Here is a 27,994-nt window from a genome sequence, read left to right as displayed (position 1 = left end):
GGACACAACCAGGGGGAGATGGGGAGGGAGAAGCAGGCTTCCCACCAAGCAGGAGCTGGAGCCCGATGCGGGGCTTAATCTCAGGACCCTGGGATCATGACCTGAGCTGAAGGCAGACACTCAAGGACTGAGCCACCGAGGCACCCCTCAAATAAATAAAATCTTAAAAAGATTTTAGAGAGATAGAGAGTGAGTGCACACAAGCATCATGACCCTGAGGTCATGACCTAAGTGGACACCAGGAGTCGGATACTTAACCAACTGCGCCACCCAGGCATCCCTTCACATTGCTTTTAAAACCCAGTTTGCTCAGATACTGTTACATACCAAATGAACCATTACAAAATGCAATTACTGGAAATTATCATTCCTATAAACTTAAAAAAAAAATGAAGAGAAGGAAAATACTTCTTTATTTCACTGCCAAATGTCAAGTCAAGCCTTCTTTCCACATGGCAAATACATACAGAGACAGCACAATAAATAACTACCTGGATTGGTGTTCCAGAAAGAATAATTCTGTAATTAGCAGTCAGTTGTTTTACTGCTTTTGACAATTTTGTTTTTCCATTTTTGATGACATGGCCTTCATCAAGAATACAGTAGTTAAATTTAATATTCCTAAGGGAGAATAAGCAAAAAAATATAGTGTCTTTTAGTATATGGCAAGAACTATATGAAGAGCCTTTCAGGCAGGAAAATATTAACTCTCTTCAAATTTGATACTGTTTTTCTAAACAAAAAAATTTTAATTCTTACCTGAAGAAATCTATGTCATTCCTCACAACATCATATGAAGCCACTATCAGATTGTGTCTTTTTACTTGATGCTGTAACCTGTATTTAAAAAGAAATAAATTAGTAGGAAGAAAGGAACCTGCAAAGTCCATAATATAATTTCAAAGGGGATGCTACTGCTACCATCTTACAGGGTGTTTTCAATATGCCTACTAAGCCCAACATTCCTTTGTGCTTGCTCTACATCCATGACCCTGCCACTTAAAGACCATTCTTCTTTTGACTTGGTCCTGTTAGCCTAACTCAGTCTGGCTAGAAAAGAGATTGATACCTGATTCAAACTGTGGTGGACACTTTATTTGCTAAAACTTCTTCCTTAAAGGCACTATTCCTTCCAAACTCCATGTTGTGCTGGGGGATGAGGGGAAGCCACATGTGCCCATAATCACCAAAGAGATGAAGCACTGAATCAGGTTGAGCCATTCACAATATTTTATCCCCTGACCACAAAGACTGGTTTGGGAGCATGACCCAAACAAGACCAGTCAGTCATTTCCAGTATTGATATAATCATGATGGGAGAGAGAAGATTTCTGTTTACTATAGCTGCCAAGTCAGAAGAATGTGGGTCTAAGACTATCTATGGTCATTTTTTTTTTTTTAAGTAGGCTCCATGCCTGGCACAGAGCCCAACAAAGGGCTTGAACTCACAACCTGAAGATCAAGACCTGAGCTGAGATCAAGATTCGGACGCTCAACCTACTGAGCCACCCAGGCACCCCATGTATGGTCATCTTATCCACCAACAGCAGAGACCAATAAAACAAGCTGTGAATGGGGAGGAAGAGAAGATGAGAGCAATCCAGATGTGCCTGAAGCAAGAATTCACCCCTGAAATTCTCAGTTGAGTGAATTAATGAATTTCTTATTTGCTTAAGCTAGTTTGAGCTTCTATATTTTTAAATTAATAAGTTCTGACAGACACTACAGTAAATTCTTTTAAAAGTGCAAGCTGGTGACTTGCCTGTGTTCAAATCCTCACTCTGCCCATTAAATTAGTTGTAAGACCTTGGACCCAGGCCCCATGTCTTAGACTTTTATCTGTAAACTGGGAACAAAAATAATAACCGTACCTCATATGGTGATTGTGCAAATACATAATACACAATTTTATATAAATTTGAAACTACTAAGAATAATGCCTGGCTAATAAATGCTCAACATATGTTAGCTCTTACAGATACAGAGAGACAGCAAATCTATGGACTAATCAGCAACCTAGGATTCTCCATGCTTTAAAAGATGAACTGAAATCAATGAAATTCTGCTCTTCAAAATTTGTATTTAGGAACATAAAGGATGTACTAGTTTAAGAGAGAAAGGGTAAAGCTAACAAAACTCCAGCAATGCTATGGTATCAGGGCAGCCAGAGCAGTCACTATGAAGCAAAAGCATTCTGGGGATTAGGGAGCTCTTAGAGAAAGATATGCTATGATCACAAGGCTCCCAAGAAGGGCAGAGAGAATGGCTTTGGTTCCTAGGTCAAATACTTAAAAAACCCAATTGACTGTTAACAATGGTTGAAGTCCTTAAACTTTGATGAGTCTCACTGATTTTATCTTTATAATGTATATTCATCTTTCTTAAAAATTAAGAAAGTTTCTGACAACTAAAAAAACTAGAATTTTTAATAAATTTTATCCTAAAGTTCTCAAGCAAAAGAGTAAACATTTTTTGTTGTACAGTTCTTACCTTATTCTTTCAGTAGGAGGTCCAGTATAGTGTAATGGATTGAGATATTCTTTGGAGCAAAATTTACCTACTTCATCCACCCAGTGACCTGTTAATGTTGGTGGACAAACCACCAAGGAAGGAAGTGGCATACATTCTGCCAATTTTGATCTTGCATATTCCTGGGCCCTTTATAACAATAGAACATAACGAATTAATTGGCTTGTTTACATTTCTTAGCATCTGAAAGCTCTTTTTAAAAAATAGTATTTTAAATTACCTGTGACAATGATCTCCTGCAAGAATGCAGATGGACTGTAAAGTTTTTCCTAAGCCCATGTCATCACACAGAATTCCATGAAGTTTATACTTATTAAGAAATGCTAACCAGTTCACACCATCCTGAAAGGTTGGGAGAAAGAGGAAAATTAGAAATTTGAACAGCGTAAAAAATTTTTTCTTGTAAAACATGTACGTACAGACCAAAAATCTTTATTTTTATAGGCAAAAGAGAAATAATAAATGGGTATAAGAGACTAAACACTACCTTTTACTAAGTCAATTTTAAAAACTTCAAAATACATTGAAAGGAATAATCACTATTTATAAGATAAGAATAAAACTTTACCTGCTGATATTTTCTGAGTTCAGCATTGATTGGTACTGGTATTTTGTAATTTTCTAATTTTTTCCCATCTAATAATTGCTCCAAAAAGTGTCGCTCCTTGGCTTTCAATTGGATTAGTTCTTCTGACATATTTGGAGGGTCTGGAATGCCTGCCTGAAGTGATTTTTTTTAAAGAGTATTAAAACTATTTACCAGTTAACTTTTTCATACTCAAGATTATGGATAATTTCAAATCTTACTAAAATATAAATGCAGAGAAAAAATAATTCAAAAATAACAATAACAAGAAGTAAAATATTTTTAAAAGATTTTATTTCAGAGAACGTATGAGAGAGCACATGGGGGCAGAGGGGCAGAGGAAGTGTGCCCCAGTAATAAATAATAAATACTTTTAAAGACTGGACAATAAAAAGAGTTTAAATTTGACGGATATTAAAAGTGCTATGGGGGGGGGGCGCCTAGGTGGCTCAGTGGGTTAATAAGCCTCTGCCTTCAGCTAAGGTCATGATCTCAGGGTCCTGGGATCGACCCCCACATCAGGCTCTCTGCTCAGCAGGGAGCCTGCTTTTCCCTCTCTCTCTCTCTGCCTACTTGTGATCTCTGTCAAATAAATAAATAAAATCTTAAAAAAAAATGCTATGGGACTACTAAATAAACACATCTGAGGTATTTTTTTTTTTTTTTAAGATTTATTTATTTGACAGACAGAGATCACAAGTAGGCAGAGAGGCAGGCAGAGAGAGAGGAGGAAGCAGGCTCCCAGCTAAGCAGAGAGCCCGACGCGGGGCTCGATCCCAGGACCCTGGGATCATGACCTGAGCTGAAGGCAGAGGCTTTAACCAGCTGAGCCACCCAGGCGCCCCACATTTGAGGTATTTTTTTTTAATTTTTTTATTTTATTTATTTGTCAGAGAGAAGGAGAGAGAGAGAGAGCACACAGGCAGGCAGAGGTGGAGAGAGAAGCAGGCTCCCTGCCGAGCAAGGAGACCATGCGGGACTCGATCCCAGGACCCTGGGATCATGACCCGAGCCGAAGGCAGCGGCTTAACCCACTGAGCCACCCAGGCGTCCCCATTTGAGGTATTTTTTAAACAACAGTTACAACTTTTTTCCCACACCAGGCATTACTTGATAAAGAGGCAGATAGAATCCTGTAACTTATTTTAAATACAATGTGTTACTAGAGCTTCTCAACTTTAGTGTTATGATGCCCCAAGGGTATCGGTTCTCAAAATGTATTCTGCAGACCCCTCAGGATCCCCAAGACTTTTTCAAAGGGTCACTGAGGTCCAAACTATTTCATAATAAAAGAAATAAATGAAAGACATTGTGAGCTTTTTTCACTGTGTTGACATTTACACTGATGCCACAAAAGTAATGGTGGGCAAAACTGCTTATGTCTCAGAAAGAATCAAGGCACTGTGTTACAGCCAGGCACCAGCATTTTTTTTTAAAGCCAGTTTCACTTAAGAATGTCCTTAAAGCAGTTAAAATAATTTTATTAGACTCAACCCTTGAGTGCCCATCTTAACATTCTGTGCAACAAAATGTGAAGTTCCTATAAAGCACTTTTGCTGCTTATCAAAATACAATATGCTGAGGAAAAACACTTTTGAGACTGTTTAAATTGTGATCTGACTGAGCCATTTTTCATTGAACAAAATTTACGTGAATGGACTGACAAACTATAATTATTCTGACGTGGCTACTTGGCCCACATTTTCTCAAAAATATATCTGTCACTTCAAGGAAGACAACTAACGTAACTTGTTGTCAGTCATAAAATTCAATCTTCCAAAAGAAACAGCATTGTGAGCCTGAACCTATGTATAAGCTTCCCAATACTTAAAAAAGAATTTCTGTTGGTGATATTATGAATCGGATTTTTTGCTATTTTAGGATGAAATATACCAACTTTAAAAGATTTACATAACTCAGTGAACTACTGTTTTCCAAATGACCAATGCTTATGTTTAAAAAAACATGTATGGGTAAAAGATCTACTGAAAAGTGTAAGATAAACCAATAAATTTTAACATAGAGAGATTTTCCAGTCATTGATAGGATTCTAGATTCCACACTGCACATAAATTTAATAAGCTTTCTCCTTTTGAGTTTTGGTATGCTATCAGATAAAAGAACATCCACAATTATTTGAAAAGGCTGTCAAAATACTGCTCACTTTTCCAACTACCTATCTCTGAGGCTTGACTTTCTTCATATACCCTCAACCCAAGAAACATTTTGCAACAGAGTGAATGCCCAAATACAAGAATCAAGCTATTATTAGGGCAAACATGTCAAACAATTTCACTCTTCTCCCTTATTTTCATTTTAGAAAAAAATTATTTTTCATTTAAAAATGCTACTGATGGTAGCATCTAATGGGTTTATTAAATGAATTAATAAATCTTTTTTACATTTCTCAGTTTTAATTTCTATTACAGAAAATATAATAAAAGCTCTTTGGGGTCTTTGATTTTAAGAATGTAATGAGATCCTCAGACCAAAAAGTTTGAAAACTACTGCCCTGTGGTGTCTCTAAAGTTAAAAAATGCAAAATCCTGGGGAGGTGGTAGAGAAAGAAAAATTCTGGAAACAAATTCAATTAAAGTCAATTAAAATATATATTCCATATAATATGAGAAACAGTATCAGAGAAGAAAGGTATGTACACTGAGTCTTAAAAATAGCTTCCTTGTTGGGGCGCCTGGGTGGCTCAGTGGATTAAGCCGCTGCCTTCGGCTCAGGTCATGATCTCGGGGTCCTGGGATCGAGCCCTGCCTCGGGCTCTCTGCTCCGCAGGGAGCCTGCTTCCTCCTCTCTCTCTGCCTGCCTCTCTGCCTACTTGTGATCTCTCTCTCCGTCAAATAAATAAATAAAATCTTTAAAAAAAAAATAGCTTCCTTGTTATATTTTTCAAAAGGTTTTGGAATTAACAACTCTATTGTAGTAAGATAGAAACTAACACTTTTGCACATCTAACAGCAATAGCATAATGATAATCATCAAAATGAGCACAGTCAGTGCTTCATAAAGAAATTAACAAAATTTTCAAACATCTGTCTTCAGGGAATTTTTTTAATAGGTGACAACCAGCTATAAGGCCGTGTAACAAGGTCCATTTCCTAACAATGAAACCCTAAGCCCAAGAGTCATAAATGCTACTCAGTGCTGGTAATCTCTCTTGGAGTTGGAATCTTCCAATTCCTGTAAAATCAGCAACAGTTATTAATAGTGCAGGGAATTAAAGCTTTTGTCAAAATCACTGGTTGATATTCCCTGAATCCTTCTCAGTGTATTTCAGAAAAGTACACGTTCTTCCTATGAAGATCTAAGAGAGGAAAATCAAGATAGAAATATACCTGCATGATATTCTTGTTTCTACTGCTACATCTTCAAAACTCAGTATTCTTTTCTTTTGCAGTATCTAATCTGCTATCCATCCCATCCAGGGTTATTTATAATTATATTTTTTCATTAAGAAGTTCAATTTGGGGGCACCTGGGTGGCTCAGTGGGTTAAAGCCTCTGCCTTCAGCTCAGGACATAATCCCAGGGTCCTGGGATCGAGCCCCACATCGGGCTCTCTGCTCAATGGGGAGTCTGCTTCCCTCCACCCACTGCCCCGCCTGCCTCTCTGACTACTTGTGATCTCTGTCCATCAAATAAACAAATAAAATCTTAAAAAGAAAAAAAGAAGTTCAATTTGGTTTGTCCTTTTATCTTTTACTTTCTTCATTACATTCATGCTTTCCTCTACTTCTTGAACACACGGGGTATATTTTAATGTCCTTGTCTACTATTTCTATTCTCTGGGTCATTTCAGGGTTTGTTTCTATTGACTGACCTTACATGGTTATTGGATATATTTTCATACTTGGTCATTTTTTGGTGGATGCCAAACATCATTTACATTCTTGGGTGCTGGATTTTTTTGGTTTTATTTATTTATTTTTAAAAGATTTTATTTGACAGCAAGAGAGAGAGAGATCACAAGTAGGCAGAGAGGCAGGCAGAGAGAGAGAGAGAGAGGGAAGCAGGCTCCCTGCCGAGCAGACAGCCCGATGTGGGACTCGATCCCAGGACCCCTGAGATCATGACCTGAGCTTAAGGCAGCGGCCCAACCCACCGATTTTTTGGTTTTAATATTGGAGTTATTTTCTAGGATACAGTTTAAGTTACCTGAAATCATTTAAATCCTCCTTTTAAGGTTTATTTTAAAGCTTTGTTAAGGTAGGTCCAAATAAGCATTTTGCCAAGGGCTCATCTGATCCCACTTCTAAGTGGGATATACTTCTAAGTATACTTAGAAGGCAATATACTTCTAAGGACTGTCGTAATGCTCTAAATGGTGGAAGGTCTTCTGATTCAGCTTGATGGAAACACAAACTATTCCTGGCCCTTTGTGAGCTCTGGGAATTGTTCCACCTATGCCTTTCAATCATCCTTTTCTTCTAGTCTCAAACATAAATATGCCCAGGTGAATACTCAACCCTGGTGTGGACTTTTGGAGCTTCTTCTCCATGCAGGTACTACTCTTGGGTACTCTGCCTTTCAAATTCTAACCATCTTGTCCTACCTACACTCTGAACTCTTGACCATTCAACTTGGTAATGCTTTTGAGGCTCTGTTTAGATTTCACTTCCCTATCCTCTGGCCTGGAAACTCACTCCAGGCAGCAAGCTAGGACACTTCATTTGTTTCTTTCTTTCTTTTTTTTTTTTTTTCCAAAGATTTCATTAATTTGACAGAGAGACACAGAGAGAGAAGGAACACAAGCAGGGGGAGTGGGAGAGAGAGAAGAGGCTTCCCGCCAAGCAGGAAGCCCAATGTGGGGCTCGATCCCAGGACTCTGGGATCATGACCTGAGCCAAAGGCAGACACTTAACGACTGAGCTATCCAGGCGCCCCACTTCATTTGTTTCTCTTCTCTCATGAATCACTGTCTTGTGTTACCTATTGTTTAATACCTGAAAACCACTTTTTGATTCATTTTGTTTAGTCTTCTAGTTAAGACGGCAAGATAAATTTGGTTGTTCTTTTTTCTTTTGAGGACCTTATCTTTAAGTAATCTGTACGCCCAACATGGGACTTGAACTTAAAACTGTAAGATCAAGAGCTGCATGTTCCACCAACTGAGCCTGTCAGGTGCCCCGGTCCCTGTGTTTCAGGCATGGCCAAAAGTAAAATATAGATCACATTCTTTTAATTCTGACATCAAAGAGAATTTTACTAATCTTTTCTCAATCTCTAAAGGTCAAAGTCTCTTTACTTTGTCAATCTGCTACCAAATATTGTTACCCCCCCCCAGCCCTGCTTTAAAAAAAAGAAAAAAGAAGACTCCTATGCCCAACTGGCTCAGTTGATGGAATGTGCAACTCTTGATCTCAGTGTTAAAAGTTTAAGCCCCAGGTTTGGTGTGGAGATTACTTAAAAATAAATTCTAAAAAAGACTTTAGCACCTCACAGTGGATTGGGCTCTGTTTTAGGGTATTTCCATTCTAATCCATAAACAGCCATTGAACTGATTTTCCTAATTATTATTAAACTGCTTTCAGCTGTTAAGATTAATTTTCCTAAAACACCTTTTTTGGCATCTACTCTTATTGCTCGAAGAACACATGGTGGTTTCCTATCACTCATTGATTCCAAAGTGACAAAGGGCCAAAGGGAACTAACAATTCAGTTTACAAATAGAGGAGGATGCAAGGACGAAGAATTACAAAATACAAGTAACACCTTGGAAGCAGAAGATGGAAACTATTCTGGAAGTGACTTGTGTCTTTCAATACAGTAGTTTAGTATTTTTTTTAAGTATTTATTTATTTACTTGAGAAAGAGAGAGAGAGAGAGAGAGAGAGAGAGAGAGAGAACAAGCCGGGTGAAGGGTAGGGGAAGAAGCAGGCTCCCTGCTAAGCAGGGAGCCTGATGCGGGGCTCAATCCCAGTACTCTGGGATCATGACCTGAGCCAAAGGGAGACACTTAACTGACTGAGCCACCCCATGTGCCCATAGTCTAGAATTTCTTTTTGTCATAGTAGTTATTTTAATACTTTTTATTGTGGAATAAGCCATATAGAGAAATATATAAATAAATGTACAGTTTTATAAAACAAACAACTTTATAACCATTACCATGTCAATAAAAATAGCCCGCCATAATCCTAGAAGATCCCATATGCTCCTTCTCAGTGACAACCCACTCTCCTTTCCCCAGGAGGTAATCACTTTATTAACTTTCACGGCAACTTGTTTCTTACTTTCTTTATGCCTTTATCCCATAAGTATGCATCCCATGTACCTTTACCTATTTTTGAACATCATAAAAACAGAATCTTATGTTAAAGATTAATATTGTTTTTATTTTGTTCTTTCTCTTGTAGTATCACCATTATCATCCAGTTAAACATACCTACTCCACCAATGATGAACATTTAAGTGGTTTTAGACTACAATAAATAATGCTATGATAAATGTTCTTAAAGATATGTCTTGTTACATGTGTACGAATTTCCATAGGCTATATATCTAGGATGAATTTGCTGGGTTATTGGGATGGAAATCTTCAAGTTCAGCAGGCATAGGCAAACTTTTTTTTAATAGGGGTTTTCCAACGTATGCTTATATTTTACAGTAGGAACCGAAAATGTACAGTTACTTTGGAAAACAGTTTGGCAATTTCTCAAAAAGTTCAACATCATATGATCCAGTTATTCCACTTCTAGACATCTGCTCAAAATAAAAGCATATATTCACACAAAGACTTATAAGTAAATGTTCATAGTAGCATTACTTGTAATAGTCAAAAGGTAATAAAAATCCAGAAGTCCAACTGGTGAGTAGATAAACAAAATGTGGTACATCCATACAATGGAATACTATTTGGCCAAAAAGGGAAAGTACTGATACATACTACAACATGGATGTATCTACTGATTTCCTGAACTGTAAAAATCTCATGGGGTGTCTGGGTGGCTCAGATGGTTAAGTGTCTGCCTTTGGCTCAGGTCACGATCTCCAGGTCCTGGGATGGAACCCCATGTCAGCCCCCCTGCTCAGCGGGGAGTCTGCTTCTCCCTCTTCCTCTCCCTCTGCTTGTGCTGTCTCTGTATCTCTCTCAAATGAATTAAAAGAAAAAAAATCCCACCAAAATATTTTAAGTAGTTTGGTGGCAGGGTCCTGGTCCTTCCCTTGCTTCAAATCACTTCTAGTTCCAATACTGGCCACATATTTTATTTCTAGCACATGAATATACTCCAAAATTCTCCAACCAACCTTCTAGTCTGCTTTCTCCACACTTCCACAGACACTTCATTTGCTTTTTACACCTTCTCTTATCATCTCTCAAATTTACCTTTCATGAAAATGTTGGCACAGAATCTTTACCTTGATGCTACCAGGGACACTTAGGAACAATTCTGTTTCTAGAATAGCATCAATAAATGATCATTCTTTTAGGAACCATAGTTTTACTTAAAACTATAAAGACACACACACACACACGTTTATATATAATGCATGGATATAGAGATATATGTATTTCCATTTAAGTATAAAATTCCTAATGCTTGTACACATATTCACAATGTTTTTAACCTGACATTATTTTAAAAAAATTACAATTATTACAGATGAAATTACAGAAAACATTAAGTCTATAAACCAAGTATTTCAACTTACCTCAAGCGGCATGAGTCTAATTAGTGTTGCAAAGCACTGTGTAGCCATGAATCTTACACTGTCTGTCTGATCACTCATTCTTCCCAACACGGGCACAACTAAAAGGACAATATATGGAACAATACCAACATCCAGTTGTTCCATTACACCTGAGTAAGTTATTAAGGAAATTTCCAACCTGTTCTGAGGTTAATGTTTTCACAAACAAAATATATCAAGATTTTAACTTCTAAAATGGTTCTCCATTTTCTCATTTACATCACAAGGGAATAGACTGTCCCTTGAGATCTATGATTCAATTATAACTGCATTTGTACCCTATTCCCCTTTGTAAATATTATGTATTTTGCTCTTGATAAAGACTATAAAATCAGGTTTTTCACCTGAAAGAGGCTGGAGGAAGTTTTAATTAGGTTTTTCTCATAGAGAAATTCTCGTAAGTTGCTAGAATTCCGACACTAAAATAAAACGAGTAACACTGCAAGCAAGGGAGCACAATTCAATGTCACTCAAAGATTAATTCCAAATTTCCAACCAAAATCCTGACAGTCAAAAACTGGACATGGCAGGGCCCAATAAGTTTAGAGCTCCTGCACTCTTCAGCACTTCTGAGCCAGAGTTTCTACTGATTTCTCTCCATCCACATTTCTTTCAGTAACTTCGAGTTAAAGAATGCCAACGGATGCTGTACCCATAGCAAAAAGCTTGCCTGTGTATTTCTAGTTATTTAGTACAGTTAGTCATTTTCCACCCATATAATGAACTTTGAAAACATACTATGTTTATAAAATACAGACTATATACACAGTGTCTGATTAGTACTAATACAACACTGATTATAAACCAATAGATCAGTTACTAGAAATATATTTTATAAAGTACCTAAAATTATTTTTGCCTATTGAAAAAGAACTCTTAAAATAGTAATTCTTCAAACTCTGTGAAAATTTTCAAAATAAAATGTAAATATATTTATAATGTACTTATAATGTAATATAAAGATACTTCAAAATAAAATATAACAGAGTAGTTTTCTTTTTGGAACAAGATAGGTTATTTATGAACATTTAAGTGAATTAATGAATTTTACTAGAGTCAACCCTAAGTAAAATGAATACAATTTCTGAAGTTTTAAAAATAAAAAAGGATACATGCAAGTGCTTCAATTGCACCCTCTTGTTTGATATTATCATCAATTGCTCCTAGCCATGGAAGAACCTTCTCCAAAAAAATATTCATTGTTTCCATGGTAGCTATTTTGCTCATGACGCCTACACAACGAGCAGCCATGTGCCTCACTGCAGTGCTGGGATACTGAAGGCACGTATAAAGATGGGTCAAATGCTGTACCAACTAAAAACAAAAAGTTTAAGACAATCAGAATATTCATTAGGGATCTACTGTTTAAAACATAACTACTACAGCCCATACTCAGAGGTTCTTAATATTCTAAATGACTAAATCCAAGTTATCTCCAATTACCTCAAATATTATTGTCAAAACATCCTCAATAAAAAATTAATCTAAATCCAAACTAAGGTACTGAAACTCTTTAAACTAAAAGGTGCATCACTTCTCCTCTGTTTCTTTTCTCTTAAGGTATCAGGGTGCACATAAAAGGTACCTGTAAGATTCTCCTGACATTGGAGAAATGACACCACACATCACCAGTCCCTTCCCAATTTGGTAGCTCTGGGTTAGGTTTAGGTACATATGTTTGTTTGTTTGTTTGTTTTCCAGTAAGCTCTATGCCCAATGTGGGGCTTGAACTCATGACCCCAAGATCAAGAGTCACATACTCAACTGAGTCAACCTGGCACCCCTAGATACATACTTTTTACTCACGGGTTGAGTGATCCTAATTTGTTCTAGGCACCATCCTTTGGTAGGTACTTCCCACTTCAACTTCCTGGCTTACCACAGGCATTATGATCACAAAAGCATGATATATCTCATTAATAAATGCCTGCTGTATGGAATACCAGGATTAATCTTAATGGTGAACAGACTAGCCTTACAGCTCAGATGAATGTTAAGCTGATCATAGAAGGTTGAGAGCATACAGATGGATTCTGCCCTTCTATACTAATGATAGATCAGTAAAATTTAACAAGTAGAAAGATACAACTTCATTATTCTATATAATATAAACAGAAAAGGTTTGTTATTCTTTCTCCTAGATTCCCCTTTCTGTTAGATATGAATAGGGAATTGGCGCTAGCACACTTAACAGCACTGTAAATTGCAGAGAGAAAGAATACTGCTTCCTTCTATGGAAAAACCATATATTTAATTCTCTGGTCTGTTTTTCTCCTCTGTCACAATTTTTTAAAAAGAAATATTTATTTTAATAGTCAAAAAACACAAACCAGTGTTCTTTGCCACTGAACAGCTTCAACTCAGGTAACTTCCTCTACCTTTACACTTACTTAGGAAGAAGTTTTATTACCTGTGTTCTTCCTTTCTTGGAGCTGTATTACTAAATATGGCATAAATTAATAGGGCTGTAACTTACTTTCTGTTTATACCAGGCTTCTGTATCAGAGCCCTTTCCCCACTGCTCCATATTCTAAGCTCCCAAAGTGAGTTATCTAACATTCATGCACCAAACTCTGCCTCAAAGCCCACAAGAAATGTGCTGTCAATAAAGAAAAAATCTAGTTATACCACATAAAAGACAATGCAATTGCTAGGGACATATTTTTATGCTAGGTACATATTTTAAGCCTTAAGACTTTTTAATAAAACCACTTGTTTTATTAGAAGAAAATTACACTTGCATTAGTTAGTTACCAAGGGATGAAGCTCAGAATCCATTGAAGCTGCTGCTGTTTCAAAAACTTGCAGAGAATTCACCAGTTCTTGGGCAGGACCATCTCCCTTTTCCAAGAGGGACTTTCCATCTATTAAGATATATTGATTTAAGTGTGTATCACCTTGCAAATAATTTTTTAAAGTCCAACTCAGAAATATGTACACACCAAAATTACTTATGTCGATTGTATTCCTCAATGGACCAACCATAGCATCCCAGAGATGAGGCAACTTCACTGCCATTTCACCACCAAAATGCTTCACTATGGTTGTCAAGGCAAATTCAGCTCCTCTTCGCTGTACCAGGTAAGGCTTCTGGGCCTAAAATGAAATATTAGTTGATAAGAGAGTTTGAAAAAAAGCATAATGGGTTTGAAATTTTATTAAGAGAATTTAAAAGTCACCATCTAAGAATTCATGGTATTACCATTCACCAATTAAGCAACTATAAACATATTTATCACTATAAATGTCTTTCAATAATTAAATTTACATGGGCATAAAATCCCAAACTAGATTTTTTCCATCCAAAGTAAAATACTCCTTTGGAGCTGAAAAATAAGGAGAAGAATATGCAGTTTCTAGAGACAGTTCTAAGTGACAATTTTTTTCCCTGCTCCCTGTCCCAAAGAAACTTACCAGCCAAGGAGAAGATAAGGAGATAAAATGAATTGCCCTTATATTTATATTCACTTAAAGGAATAATAAAAGCATCTGTTGAATCTAATAATAAGATTAACAAGCTCTTACTTGGCACTAATTTCATCCTAATACAAAAAAACTGTCCCCTCCAGAAAGATGCATATATTTTTACAATTATTTTTTAAGTAAAGGAAAGGAAGAACTATATAAACCATAGATATATAAATACCAAAATCACAATAAATTTTTTAATTAAAATTATTATGGTAAGAATAGGATCAGTAAAAAAGATATATACAGAATATTTTGAAAGAAACACAGGTTAAGAAGATAAAATTTTTTATTTAAAAAAGAAACCTAGAGCGCCTGGGTGGCTCAGTGGGTTAAGCCTCAGCTTTTGGCTCGAGTCATGATCTCAGGGTCCTGGGATTGAGGCCTGCGTCGGGCTCGCTCTCTCTCTGCCTGCCTCTCTGCCTACTTGTGACCTCTCTCTGTCAAATAAATATATAAAATCTTTAAAAACAAAAAAAATAAAAAAGAAACCTAAAATATATTTTACAGAAATATATTAGACACATGTCTTTTAGCATTGGTAGTTTATTGCAGAACTTTCTTTTTTTTGTTGTTGTTGAAGATTTTATGTGACACAGGAAGAGCACAAGAAGGGGAGTAGCAGGCAGAAGTAGAGGGAGAAGCAGGCTCTTCACAGAGCAGGGGGAGCCTGATGTGGGACTCGATGCCAGGACCCCGGGATCATAATCCGAGCCAAAAGAAGTCGCTTAACCAGCTGAGGCACCTAGGTGCCCTGAACTAAGTTTCTATGTCATGCCAACCAAAGGAGAAACCTAGAGCATCATTCTACCATTAATACTGTGACTATAAATATTTCAAAAACCAATTTTTAACTGTCCTTAAAGAAGACTGTGCTGTAAACAAGTACACCAATGAAACAGAAAAGAAAGCCCAATAGATACTCACATATATGAAGCATGATATATAACAGAGGTGTCATTATAAACCATGCAGGAAAGGATTCAAGAAACTAGCTGTTCATATGGAAAAGTAAATTTAGATCCCTCATATCACACATTTAATAAATTGCAGGCTGACTAAAAGTCAAGCAGGTGATAATTATCTGGCACTAGAAGTTTGCAGTCTTTCTGGATCATGCTGTGGAGTTACTACAAAAGGTTAATTCCAGTTCTATCACTTAAAAATATAATAATCGAGGGGCGCCTGGGTGGCTCAGTGGGTTAAGCCTCTGCCTTTGGCTCAGGTCATGATCTCAGGGTCTTGGGATCAAGCCCCGAATCGGGCTCTCTGCTCAGCAGGGAGCCTGCTTCCTCCTCTCTCTCTGCCTGCCTCTGCCTCTCTGCCTACTTGTGCTCTCTGTCAAATAAATAAATAAAATCTTAAAAAAAAAATAATAATCAGTGCTCATATAACAATTAAGCTCTCAACCTATAAGATATCTGTTTAAAAAGCAGAGTAGTCAGAAAAACCCAAAACAACTATTTACCTCATCAAGTTCAACAAGGATATTTCCACTACTTCCTGCAGGAAGATCTGCTATTTGAGCTTTTACTGCTTTGGGGGTAGGACCTCGCCTACTTGTGATAGCAAAAGCAGCTTTCTGGTGCCTGTAGAGTGTAATTATACCTCTGTGTTTGGTGACTGTATGGTGCATCCCATCTTTTTCGGAGTTGGATCCTAAAAGGAAAAAAATTAAATAACTTTTTAAGCATAATATAGGTGACCAAATGCTTCCTGCTCCAAAAGAGATAAAACATATTTTTAAAACTATGTCTTTAAACCTCAATTTTTACAAGCTGATGATATTTTCTGTAGTCAATGAGATAGTAACAAAACAGTCAATAATTACAACATTAAATGTTTTGATATTTGCATAGGATCATACTTAATAAAAAATTGTAGAATCATGTTAATAAGAAATATGACATGCAAGAATGATTTTGAGCTTTCAGTTAAAGTATATTAATTTTTAAAAAATAAATGACTGCTTCTAGGCATAAAAAGAAACAAAACACATTGCAAGCAAGTTCTAAAGAAATGTCCATGGTCACCATAAATTCAGAAACACTGACCACTGTGCAAAATATTACTGGCTCAAATAATACTAGGGGCTGGAGGGGTTAGGGGAGGGAGACCATTACCCTATTATAGTTTTAAGATGAGGATACTCAAAATGCCATCCTCTCTTCCAGTTTGTTCACATTTTGTTATGACCTACACTGCGCCAAAGTTGTAAATCTCTTACATTTTGAGTAATTTGCTTTTCCAAAATCTTATAAACAAACAAAAAATAAATCACATAGGATTAAGGCATGTAAAAAAACATTGGTCCTTAATACTAGCCTGCAGAGAGCAATTCTTGTTTTCCAGATGAAATCAGAATGGCTAACATTTCCCCCCCCCCAGAACAGCTACATATTATTTGCTAAAGGTAACAGAGTTCACTTATAAGACATGCACTAAATTAGAGAAACCAGAGTTTTATAAGAAGAAATTTTTATTCAACATTTGATACGATTATGTTTTCTAGTCCCATAACAGTAAACCCTTATAATAATGGTCTGGAAAGAGAGGGTAGGGTTAAACTTATCTCACAGATTTCAGTCATATGAAATATCAAGTCTTTTAGGTCTTCTAGGAGTAGTTTGAGTTTAGAGGGTTGTTATTTGATTACCAATATATGCAAAATGGGAAAAAATTCCAACATAAACTGGATTTGTGCTTAAATGATACCTACAGTAAATGAAAACAAATTTAAATGGTTCTCTACCCCAAATGTAGGTTTAGATATATACCTTTAGAATTGTCCTGGCCACTTTGTGTTGGTACTGGACATGTGACACAAGGAGTTAGATATGGGTCCACACAAAGTGAGCTACAAAGGTTTTTAATAATTTTTGAATTGGGGCAGGGTGTCCTTGTTGTACACTGCTGAAGTAGTTTTGCTATGCACTGAGCTGCATAGTTTTGTACTAGTGTATTCTCTTCTTTTTTAATTGTCTCCATTAATGGCTTTATGACAGGATTTAATTTCTCTGGAAGCTGCTGCAAACTCACAACTGCACATGCAGCAAAAGTATGCACTCTCAACTGCAGCACTTGCCACTCCTGGTTGGTCTCTGTAACTGTCATGTGGACCTGCTGTCGTTTACTATCTAACTGCTGTAACACTTGAGGATTTAAATCAAAAGATGATGTGACTTCATTAAAAACAGCAGTGACCTATTAAAAAAAGAAAAATTAAAAATCATTAATGACATCAATCCCAAATCGTCTGTAAACTAAAGGGCAACAGCAAGCTTTGTTTCAATTTTAAGTTCCACAGTATCCAGTATTATTTTAGTATTCAGTAAACTAAATCTCTAAAATTAAGTTTAGGGGCTCCTGGGTGGCTCAGTGGGTTAAGCTTCTGCCTTTGGCTCAGGTCATGATCTCAGGGTCCTGGGATTGAGCCCCGCATCTGGCTCTCTGCTCAGCGGGGAGCCTGCTTACCCCTCTATCTCTGCCTGCCTCTCTGCCTACTTGTGATCTCTCTCTCTGTTCAATAAATAAAATCTTAAAAATAAAAACTCCCAAGTTTAAACTTTAATCTGACTTAACAATAACACCGTATTCTTTAAGTGTTCATGCACCATCACCACAATACCACTGACTGCATTGCCTATACTACGTCATATACCTGAAACTACTCTAACACTGGTGTGTCAACTACACACACACACTCACACAGAGTCTACGGAAATGAACAAAATTACCTATCCTTTAAATATATCTAGTAAGTTTATCCTTTAAATATATCTAATAAGTTTAACAGAAAATTACACAGAATGCCAACACAGTAGTTTGGTGAAATGAGAAATCTATCAACAAATATAAACTAAATTAAGAAATACCAAATCTCACCAACTTCCTTTTATGGAAAAAAACTCTTCTCAATTTAAAAACTTCTGGGCCAGGGGCGCCTGGGTGGCTCAGTGGGTTAAGCCTCTGCTTTCCATTCAGGTCATGATCTCAGAGTCCTGGGATCAGGCCCCACATGGGGCTCTCTGCTCAGCAGGGAGCCTGCTTCCCCTCTCTCTCTGCCTGCCTCTCTGCCTACTTGTGATCTCTGTCAAATAAATAAATAAAATCTTAAAAAAATGAAAAAAATAAAAAATAAAAAAAACTTTTGGGCCAGCTATCAGTAAGTGGCTAAGTGTTGTTAACTGCATTATTTTCTTCCTTCCTTTGACCTCCCTTCTCGTGAAAATGCTGGGGGTTTGGGGGGAATACATAAAAAAAGGGACAGTAACTAGTGCAACAATCACGAATGTTTTACTCACCCAGAGTTGTCTAAAGCTATAACCCTGTGATATCAGACTACTTTACAAGCCACATTAAATGACTGTTCAATACATCTTTAACAATTTTGAGATATACTTTACATATAATACACCCACTTAATGTGTATAATTCAATGATTTTTATTCTGCTCAGAGTTGTACATCACAATTTTAGAACATTTTCATCATCCCCATTACAAAATTCATACCTTAGCAACCATTCCTCATTTCTTTCCCGCCCTATGCAACCACTTATATATTTTCCATCTTTATAGATTTGCCTATTGTGGACATTTCATATGAATGGACTAATACAGTGTGTGAATCTCTTGTGACTGGTTTCTTTCATTTAGTATGCTTTCAAGGTTCATCAGTGTTGTAGTGATGAATGTGATATTTCCTTTTTTATAGTTTTTAAAAGATTTTATTTATTTGTCAGAGTGAGAGAGAGTGAGTGCACAAGCAGGGGGAGTGTCCAGCAGAGGAAGCAGGCTGCCTGCTGAACAAGGAGCCCAACGTGGGACTCGATCCCAGGATCCCGGGATCATGACTTGAGGCAAAGGCAGACGCTTAACCAACTGAGCCACCTAGGCATCCTGAATGTGGTATTTCTTTCCCTTCTCTTGTCAAATAATATCCCACAATATACTGTATTTATCCATTCATTAGCTGAAGAACATTTCCACCCCTTAGCTACTATATTGAATAATGATTCTATGAAGATTCATGTACAAGTTTCTGTGTGAGCATGTTTTTAAATTAACATCTAAAGACTGTGTAATGGCTTACATAACAAAAATAGTCTTCTTGTTTGATAGGTAACTGTAATCATACAGAGGCTCTATAAATAGATCCAGTCTGATAAATACTAGAGAAGCCTGTAACATTGAAGAATTTTTTTTTTTTAATGGAGAACCTAATTTTTCAGTCTTACAAATAATTCTATTATGGACAAGATTGATAATACTGTCCTCTTATTATGAAAAACAAAACAGGCACACCATTAAGATCTCCTTTTATAAAATAAAATACAAAACTCATTAAGTTGAGCTATATCTGCTTGACCTAGTCCATTTGCTCACTACAAAGAAACACAATCAATATAGCTTATACTTTCTACTTCATTTTATTTATTTGCGTTCTGCCTAAGATTTATTGGAAACAAGATTTCACTGCTTAAAGTTTGAAAACGCTGTCCTAAATATACTATGCTTCTGTCAATTTTCAATGATTCTAAGCTAAGGAAAAGCTTTCCAATAACCCCAAATTCATTAATTCATTTACTCATTCAACAAGTATCTACTGAAAAATACTAAAAGATGAGTAAGATCCAATGTCTTCATACACTCAAAAAATGTAGAGACTAATAAGGGAGAAAGATGTATAAGTAAAGAGAATGCAACATACAACTGAGGTAAGTGCAAGTTACTGTGGGACACATGGGTTGCTTAACTTTTCTCAGAGGATAAGATTAGTGGAGGCTTGCAAGATGAAGTCAGCACTTGTGATTTTAATTTTTCTTGAAGATTTTAATTATTTATTTGAGAGGGAGAGAGGGTGCAAGTGCAAACAGGGGGAGGGGGCAGGAGGAGAGGGAAAAGTAGCTCACACCCAAACTTGAGCAGAAACCAAGAGCTGGATGCTCAACCAAGTGAGCCACTCAGGTGGCCTCTTGTGATATGGTTCTTAAAGGATGGGTTAAGTCCAGAATTGTAAGGACATCTTGGCAAACAGAGTGAGGTGCTGAGTGCAAAATGAGGCACTGTCCAGGGAACTGAGAACAGCTAATCATGGCCTGAGTATAGGGTGCAGACGGAAGAATGTTAAAGAGATGAACCTAGGATAAACACAGAGAGGGTTGAGGGTAGGGAATTCCTGACAAACGAAACAGGAGCTCAGACTCAGAAGTGAGAATGAGTGAGCATGGTACACTTCTGTAAGAAAAACGTTAACTACGCTAAAAGGGAGAAAGTTTGAGAAATAATGAAAAGAGATGAGGAATTTAGAGAAGGTGTGAAAAGAAAGAAAACTAAAAATCAAGGAAAACAATAATAATGTTTTTAAGCAGGGGAGGGATGCCTTCAGAGTGGAACTAAAGGACTTTACAACTCTGGCACAACAGGGGAGATGAAATGGACCAGAGATCACGGGGAGCTTTAGAGATGACTCAGGACCTAGTCATAAAAGTACTAAGGTCCCCAGGTTGTGGCAATGAAATCAGAGAAAAGATAAACATATGAGGCTTTCTGAAAGGAAATGCTAGCAAGATTTGCAACTGGAAAAGGCATTTTACTGTTAAAAAATTCCAGTTTGGGGGCACCTGGGTGGTTCAGTCATTAAGTATCTGTCTTTGGCTCAGGTCACGATCCCAGGATCCTGGGATGGAGCCCCACATCAGGCTCCCTGCAGGAAGCCTGCTTCTTCTTTTCCCACTCCCCCTGCTTGTGTTCCCTCTCTCACTGTTTCTCTGTCAAATAAGTAAATAAAATCTTTAAAAAAAATTTTTCAGTTTTAGTTATGTTAAGCTGAAGTGACAGTGAGCTATCCAACTAAAAATCCCTAACAGAAGAACTTCAAGAGATCAAGAAAGATAGCACAGTACAAGGGTAAGAACTAAATTTTGAGAATGGTGACAAAGAAACATCTTAGGGAAATGCTTGTATTTGACAAGGAAGAGAAAAATAGGGAGTCAATGAAAAGATTAATGAAGTAGTGGCTCTAAGCCAAGACTAATAAGACTAACATTTTAAAATTGCCCTTCCTGGAAAAAAAAAATAATAATAAATGAAATAATATAAAATTGCGCTTCCTGGGCAGGGAGGTGGGTGAAATAAGTGATGGGGATTAAGGAATTCACTTGTGATGAACATCGGGTGACGTACAGAATTGTTGAATCATGGGGCACCTGGATGACTCAGTTGTTAAGCATCTGCCAAGCCCTGCATCAGGCTCCTTGCTTGGCAGAAGTCTACTTCTCCCTCTCCTACTCCCCCCGCTTATGTTCCCTCTCTCATTGCCTCTCTCTCTGTCAAATAAATAAATAAAATCTTTACCAAAACAAAACAAAATGCTAATCACTATATCGCAAACCCAAAACTAATGTAACACTGTGTTAACTAACTGAAATTAAAATAAAAACTTTTTTTAAGTGAGCCAAGACTAGTATTTTTATTTACCAGTACTTTTAGGTCAGATATAATTTATATAGAATGATTTGCACATAATTTACAGAAAACAAAAGTATAAAGTTTGTTGATACACCCATGTAACTACCACTCTCATCAAAATACAGAACATTTTAATTACCCAGAAAGTCCTGCCTCTTTTTAGTCAACACCTTCCCCCACCTGATTAAGAACCAACCAGTTTTCCAATTTCTATCTCTATAGGTTAATTTTGCCTTTGTAGAACATCATATAAATGGAATCTTATAGTATGTACTCTTGTATGCAGGCATAAAATAAAAACTTTAAAGTAAAATAAATAGTCCTTCCCTCAATACTTTCTTTCTGAGATTCTGATGTGCCAGGTCAAAACCATGGACTAATTAAGCTGATGAAACAGTAGTTTCACTGAAGAGTAAGGTTTGAATAAGAAAAGAGTGAAAAGTGAAAAGCTTGAAGAATGGGTCATCTGATAGATTTACTTTAATTTAAATATTTTATTTTTTTTATTTTAAAGAGAGAGCTAGCATGTGCTCCAGTAGGGGGAGGGGCAGGAGAAGGAGAAGCAGACTCATGCTGAGCACAGAGACCAAAGTGGGGCTGGATCCCATGACCCCGAGATCATGACCTTAGCTGAAATCAAGAGCTGGACACTTAATCAACTGAGACACCAGGTGCCCCTGATAGCTTTAAAAAGAAAACATTTCCATACAAAAGCAAGCAAGCAAACAAAAAATCACACACAAAAAACACCAAAAACCAAGTGGGACTGTATCAAAACTAAAAAGCAGGGGCACCAGGGTGGTTCAGTCAGTTAAATATCTGCCTTTGGCTCAAGTCGTGATCCTAGCGTCCTAGGACAGACTGCCCACCATCCGCAACCCAGGTGCCTGCATTCCCTCCCCACTCCCCCCACCCCCGCAGCCTCAGCGTGGAGTCTGTTCTCCCTCCGCTCCTCCCCCCACTCACGCTCGCGCGCGCTCTCGCTCTCTCTCTCTCTCTCTCTCTCTCTCGCTCTCACTCTGTCTCAAATAAAATCTTTTAAAAAGGCAGGGCAGGAGGAGGCATGCCAGGGTAACTCAATCAGTTAATCATCAGCCTTCCACTGGAGTCATGATTGCAGAGTCCTGGGATTGAGCCTAATGTCGGGCTCCCTGCTCATTGGGGAGTCTGCTTCTCCCTCTCCCTCTGCCCCTCCCTCTGCTCCTTCTTTCTCCTCTCTCTCCCTAATAAATAAATAAAACCTTTAAAAAATAAATTAAAAATTCAATGTGTACTTCACACTATAAACATTAATTCAATATGGATGACAAATCTAAATATAAAAGCTAATACTGCAAAACTTCAGAAGAAAAATGTAGGTGAATATCTTCACAACTTGGAGATAAGAAAAGGCAATAAAAAACAATGAATCGGGGCGCCTGGGTGGCTCAGTGGGTTAAGCCGCTGCCTTGGGCTCAGGTCATGATCTCGGGGTCCTGGGATCGAGTCCCACATCGGGCTCTCTGCTCGGCGGTGAGCCTGCTTCCCTCTCCCTCTCTCTGCCTGCCTCTCTGTCTACTTGTGGTCTCTCTCTCTCTGTCAAATAAATAAATAAATAAAATCTAAAAAAAAAAAAAAAAAACAATGAATCACCAATACACATAACAACGTGGATGAATTTTAAAAACATCATGCTGAAAAAAACCCTTATACCGAATAGCACAGAGTATATGATTCCAATTTCATATAATTTCAGATAATCATAGAAGCAACAAAAGTAATCTATGGTGGAGGAAAAATCAGAACAATGGTTACTTGAGAGCAGGGACAGGCAGGAATTGAGTGTGTATATCTGTAATTTGACAGGGGTTTGGGTTTCATAGGTATACCCATCTGTTGAAATTCATCAAATAGTTTAAGATTTGTGTACTTCATAGTAAATAAACTTCACCTCACAACAGAGCAAAAAACAAATACTGAATTTTAGTTAATGATATACATACATGTTGAAGTATACCAACATCTGCAACTTACTTAGAAATGCATCAAAAAAATAAGGTGGACTGATGGCTGGGTAAGTAAATAGCTGCATATATATGTCATAAAGCAAATTTAGTAAAATGTTAACTATGCAATCTAGTTGGGGAGTATATGAATGTTCACTGTGTAATTCTCTTCTTACCTTTTCTTTACGTTGGAGTATTTTTATTGTTAAGTTGAGAGAGGTGAGGAGAAACACTCAGGAACTTACACAGAAGCAGTCTTTTCTATACTACAACAGTTTTAGTTTTGTTTTTTAAGGTTTTTATTTATTTGAGAGAGAAAGAGCCCACGCACAAGCAGAGGATGGACAGAGGAGGAGGGAGAGGGAAAGAATCAAGCAGTTTACATGCTGAGTGCAGAGCCTGATGCAGGGCTGACCTCAGGACCCTGAGATCATGACCTGAGCTGAAACCAAGAGTTGGACCCTTAACTGACTGAGCCACCTAGGCACCCTTCCACTCTGCCAGTTTTAAGCAAAACTGAGAAATGACCCAAAAATGGAACAGCTTTCTCTGATAGTAGATATGCTGGTTTTTCAGAATTTTGAGATTTAAAGAAAATTCCTTCCCCATCCCCAAAGTTCAAAAAAAGTCAATACAATGAAATAACTTTTCTACAGGGTATGGATGGCAGGCTATTAGGCCACGGACAGATTCAACCAATTAGTGTTTCTGCGGTTAGCTCACATGACAAATTTCTAACCTGTATTTCATGCTCAATCTAAAATTAAGAAAGTCATTTTTTTTTACTCACCAGGTCATTAGCTTGATCTATTGTAAAAACACTGTTGTTTACTCTATTACCAACTTCAATATGTGCATCAGCTAATGATGAAATAAGCTGTTTACACTCATTCTGCATTCGCGTGAATGGAACGGCAATTTCATCATAATACAAATGTTCTGAAAGGATATCAAGTAAACGTGGCTGCACAGCTAGGGTAACAGCTTTACACTCCTAAAATATAACAGACAAAAAACATTCAGGGCAAATATATAAACATAACTCTAAGATATATACATCTTCACTTGCAAACTACAATGTTCTAAATTCCTATTCATTCTGAATCTATGTTGTTACCTCCCAGAACAACATCGTTAGTTGCACAGAGAAAAGGTATCACACCCAAACTACTCTAAAATTTTAATATGAATGACTTCAGAACATGCACATGGAACTATTACAATTCCATTACATTTTGCACCTAATTACTCCTACTTTACTCTGAATTTACATGAAGTTTATACACATACAGCACAGATTTAAAAATCTATAACTGTAAAAAGAAATCAGTCAGAAAAGAACACTTAGCATGCACTAAAAATGTTATTTGAAAACTCATTATTAGATTTCTTAACAGCTGAACCCATAGCTTCACATGCCATACTGTAGAAATGGATATATAATTTAAAAGCTACTTACCTGCCCCCAAATTTAACTAACCCTTCCCACTCTCTCTGGTGGTTGCCTGCCCCAACCAGAGGGGGAATGGCCTCAGTGGTGAGCCAAGAGGGGTTCTGTGGGATCTGGGTGATCAGCCTGGGCTTCACAGAGTAAGTCCAGAGAAGCTCTGTGAGGGTCCAGAAACCGAACTGTCAACACTTGCTGCTGAGTCTGAGAGGCACAAAAACACAGCATCACTGCCTCTCCAGCACACCGAGTCCTGCCTAAAAACAGATGAGCCTTGCTTCTTTCGAGGCAAAGCTGGGGTCTCAGTTGCAACAGAGCATGGCTCAATTACTTTTAGACATAGCTTATAGCTTTGACAAACTGCTAAGAGGCAGTAACAAGATACTCTCACAGCAAGTGCAGACAGTTAAATTTCCAGAATTCCAGTTAATGGAATAAACAAAGCCAGCAGGAAGTTTCTTTGATTTACAGAAGTGAGTCTTACACAAAATCACACATCTTGTTAGAAGTTAAAGGTGTAAAGGGGCTGCAGGAAATGGCTTATTTGAAAACATGAAGATTTTCATTTAAATGTGGAGGTTTTATTCTTCCTGTGACCCAAAATTCTGCCCTTGCTACTACTCAAAACAAATGGATCTCTATAATTCAAAGCCTCTTATCTTTTATAGTTTTCAGGAACATATGAGATATAAAGGAATGAATGACCAACAGTTTCCAGACTGCTTCCACACTAAACATGGGTTTTTAGGAGGGACATTTCTTAACAGACTGTAGTATCAAGAGCAAACATTCATTACGTATGGTCATAGTTAGTAGTCTCAGGTACCAAACTAGGGGTCCTAAGAAAAAAGTCTAAGGTTAAAAGCAAGTGGAAGAGAGACTATGTTTCACATTATAATTTAGAATACTTTTCTATAACTGTTGCATTTTTATACAGAGAAAATTTTTTTGTTTGTAAAATACAATGAAAATAATCCTAACAGCTAAAGGAAACTGGTTTACTTGTCTTCATTACTTTGGGGGCAAAATCTTACCTTTTGTAAAGCAGCCCATTCACAGATTACCAAAGCAACGCTAATTCTCTGTAAGGCAGATTTGGAGTTCAAATGGAAGAGCAGTAACTGGCCAAGGGATTCAGCTGGTTTAATTTCTTGGGTTACCACATTTACACCTGGATCACAAATACAGCAACAAAGTGCTCCTAACAATCTATGAGGGAGAAAAAAGAAGTTACTACAGAAATTACTTAAAGTTTCCCTTACTGAAGCTATAACTTTTCCCAAAAAAGACCTAACTCCTATTTTATCTTCATAAGAAGATAGAAATCTCATTTCAAACTTCAAGAAAATGAAAACTGTTTTCTTATACTTTTTCTTACTCTGTAACCAGTGTCCTGGAGGAAGTACTCACAAACACGTTAGCAGAGTATTTTGGTTAAAAGGTTTCTGAATTTTTGCATACTCACTTGGCTGCCATCATTCTGGCCCGCATAACCACAAAATCCCTAGTGGAGGGGTCTTCCATGATGGTGTCTGCACCTGCAATGTATTCCTGAAGGACTTCTTTCGTTTGGCTTTGGCCTTGGCGAACCTTACCACCTGTTTTTTCCTAGAGGGACAGAGGGGGAAAAATAAGTAAAAATTAATAATCAAATTTAATAGGCAATTCTCCTCTGTACACAGAAATACTCTCATTTGTTCTCCCAATAAAATACAGTTCTTTTCACAAAATTTTAACACATTAAAATTATTATGCATTTGTAAAGGTCCTCATAAAATAATTTCTCTGGGGCGCCTGGGTGGCTCAGTGGATTGAGCCACTGCCTTCAGCTCAAGTCATGATCTTAGGGTCCTGGGATCGAGCCCCGCATCGGGCTCTCTGCTCCGCGGGGAGCCTGCTTCCTCCTCTCTCTCTGCCTGCCTCTCTGCCTACTTGTGATCTCTCTCTCTGTCAAATAAATAAATAAAATCTTTAAAAAAAAAAAATTTCTCTGTACATTAATTAAATCACACTTAATTAAAATAAAATAAAGATACAAATTTCTTACATGGTTACCGTATTAATTAGAGCTGAGCATATAAATACATTATGTCCTTCTACACTTACCTTGGCTCTGGCTTTTACTTCTAGCAACATATTTAAATCAATAGGTAAATGAGAAGGCTGCATCATTAAGCAAAGCCAAGCTCCCATCCATGGACAGGCAGCTGCTACCACATACTGAACTGAAGCTTTGCTCAACAGTTCCATCCAAACCTACAGAGTGAAAGAGAAACATGAAAAGTGAAATTTTCCTAGTGAGGGTTAATAAGACCTAATACTTATTTTTAGGAACACTGAATTGCAAAAAAAAAAAAAAAAAAAGGAAATAGTAGAGAGATGAATTTAAAAGTCAATATAAAGGCTCATTTTAAAATATTGCTTGATAGGCCTATATACTAAAAAACACAAAAGGAAGTTTTACAGAGGAACAGAAAGAATTTCCTTCAATATTTTGTGAAAATCTTAAATTTAAAATATAAGATACCCATAACAATAAAAGTTGTCAAAATTCCAGTCATTAAAATCCTCTGCATATACCATAAGGCCTGATATTAATGCAGCCCTATATTCAACACACATGCTTCAGGGGCCACCTGAGTGGCTCTGTCGGTTAAGCATCTGCTTTCAGCTCCCGTCATGATCTTGCGGTCCTGGGATCGAGCTCCAGGCTAGGCTCCCTGCTCAGTGGGGAGCACTCTGTCCTCTGCCCTTCCCCCAACTCATGCTCGCTCCTCTCACAAATAAATAAATATTAAAAAAAAA

The 27,994-nt window shown here is 37.3% G+C and overlaps 1 protein-coding gene across 1 annotated transcript in view; it reads right to left on the bottom strand.

Annotated features, from left to right (window-relative positions):
• The window catches only part of BTAF1 (B-TFIID TATA-box binding protein associated factor 1), a 101,655-nt gene that overhangs the window by 16,899 nt on the left and 56,762 nt on the right, over positions 1-27,994 (bottom strand). Inside the window, exons 16-30 of the mRNA XM_046026898.1 lie at positions 27,296-27,445; positions 26,655-26,797; positions 26,224-26,398; positions 24,533-24,736; positions 17,064-17,490; positions 15,755-15,945; positions 13,761-13,914; positions 13,573-13,682; positions 11,931-12,132; positions 10,780-10,928; positions 3,098-3,250; positions 2,750-2,871; positions 2,491-2,658; positions 760-837; positions 492-621 (exon numbers count right to left, since the gene is read on the bottom strand). Coding sequence (XP_045882854.1) covers positions 492-621; positions 760-837; positions 2,491-2,658; positions 2,750-2,871; positions 3,098-3,250; positions 10,780-10,928; positions 11,931-12,132; positions 13,573-13,682; positions 13,761-13,914; positions 15,755-15,945; positions 17,064-17,490; positions 24,533-24,736; positions 26,224-26,398; positions 26,655-26,797; positions 27,296-27,445 — 2,556 coding nt within the window. The remainder of the gene's footprint in view (positions 1-491; positions 622-759; positions 838-2,490; positions 2,659-2,749; positions 2,872-3,097; positions 3,251-10,779; positions 10,929-11,930; positions 12,133-13,572; positions 13,683-13,760; positions 13,915-15,754; positions 15,946-17,063; positions 17,491-24,532; positions 24,737-26,223; positions 26,399-26,654; positions 26,798-27,295; positions 27,446-27,994) is intronic.

This window comes from Meles meles, chromosome 13 (assembly GCF_922984935.1).
Source record: "Meles meles chromosome 13, mMelMel3.1 paternal haplotype, whole genome shotgun sequence".
Taxonomy (NCBI): Eukaryota; Metazoa; Chordata; class Mammalia; order Carnivora; family Mustelidae; genus Meles; species Meles meles.
Note: the sequence above shows the minus strand (reverse complement) of the source record. Positions and strands in the feature narration are given on the sequence as shown.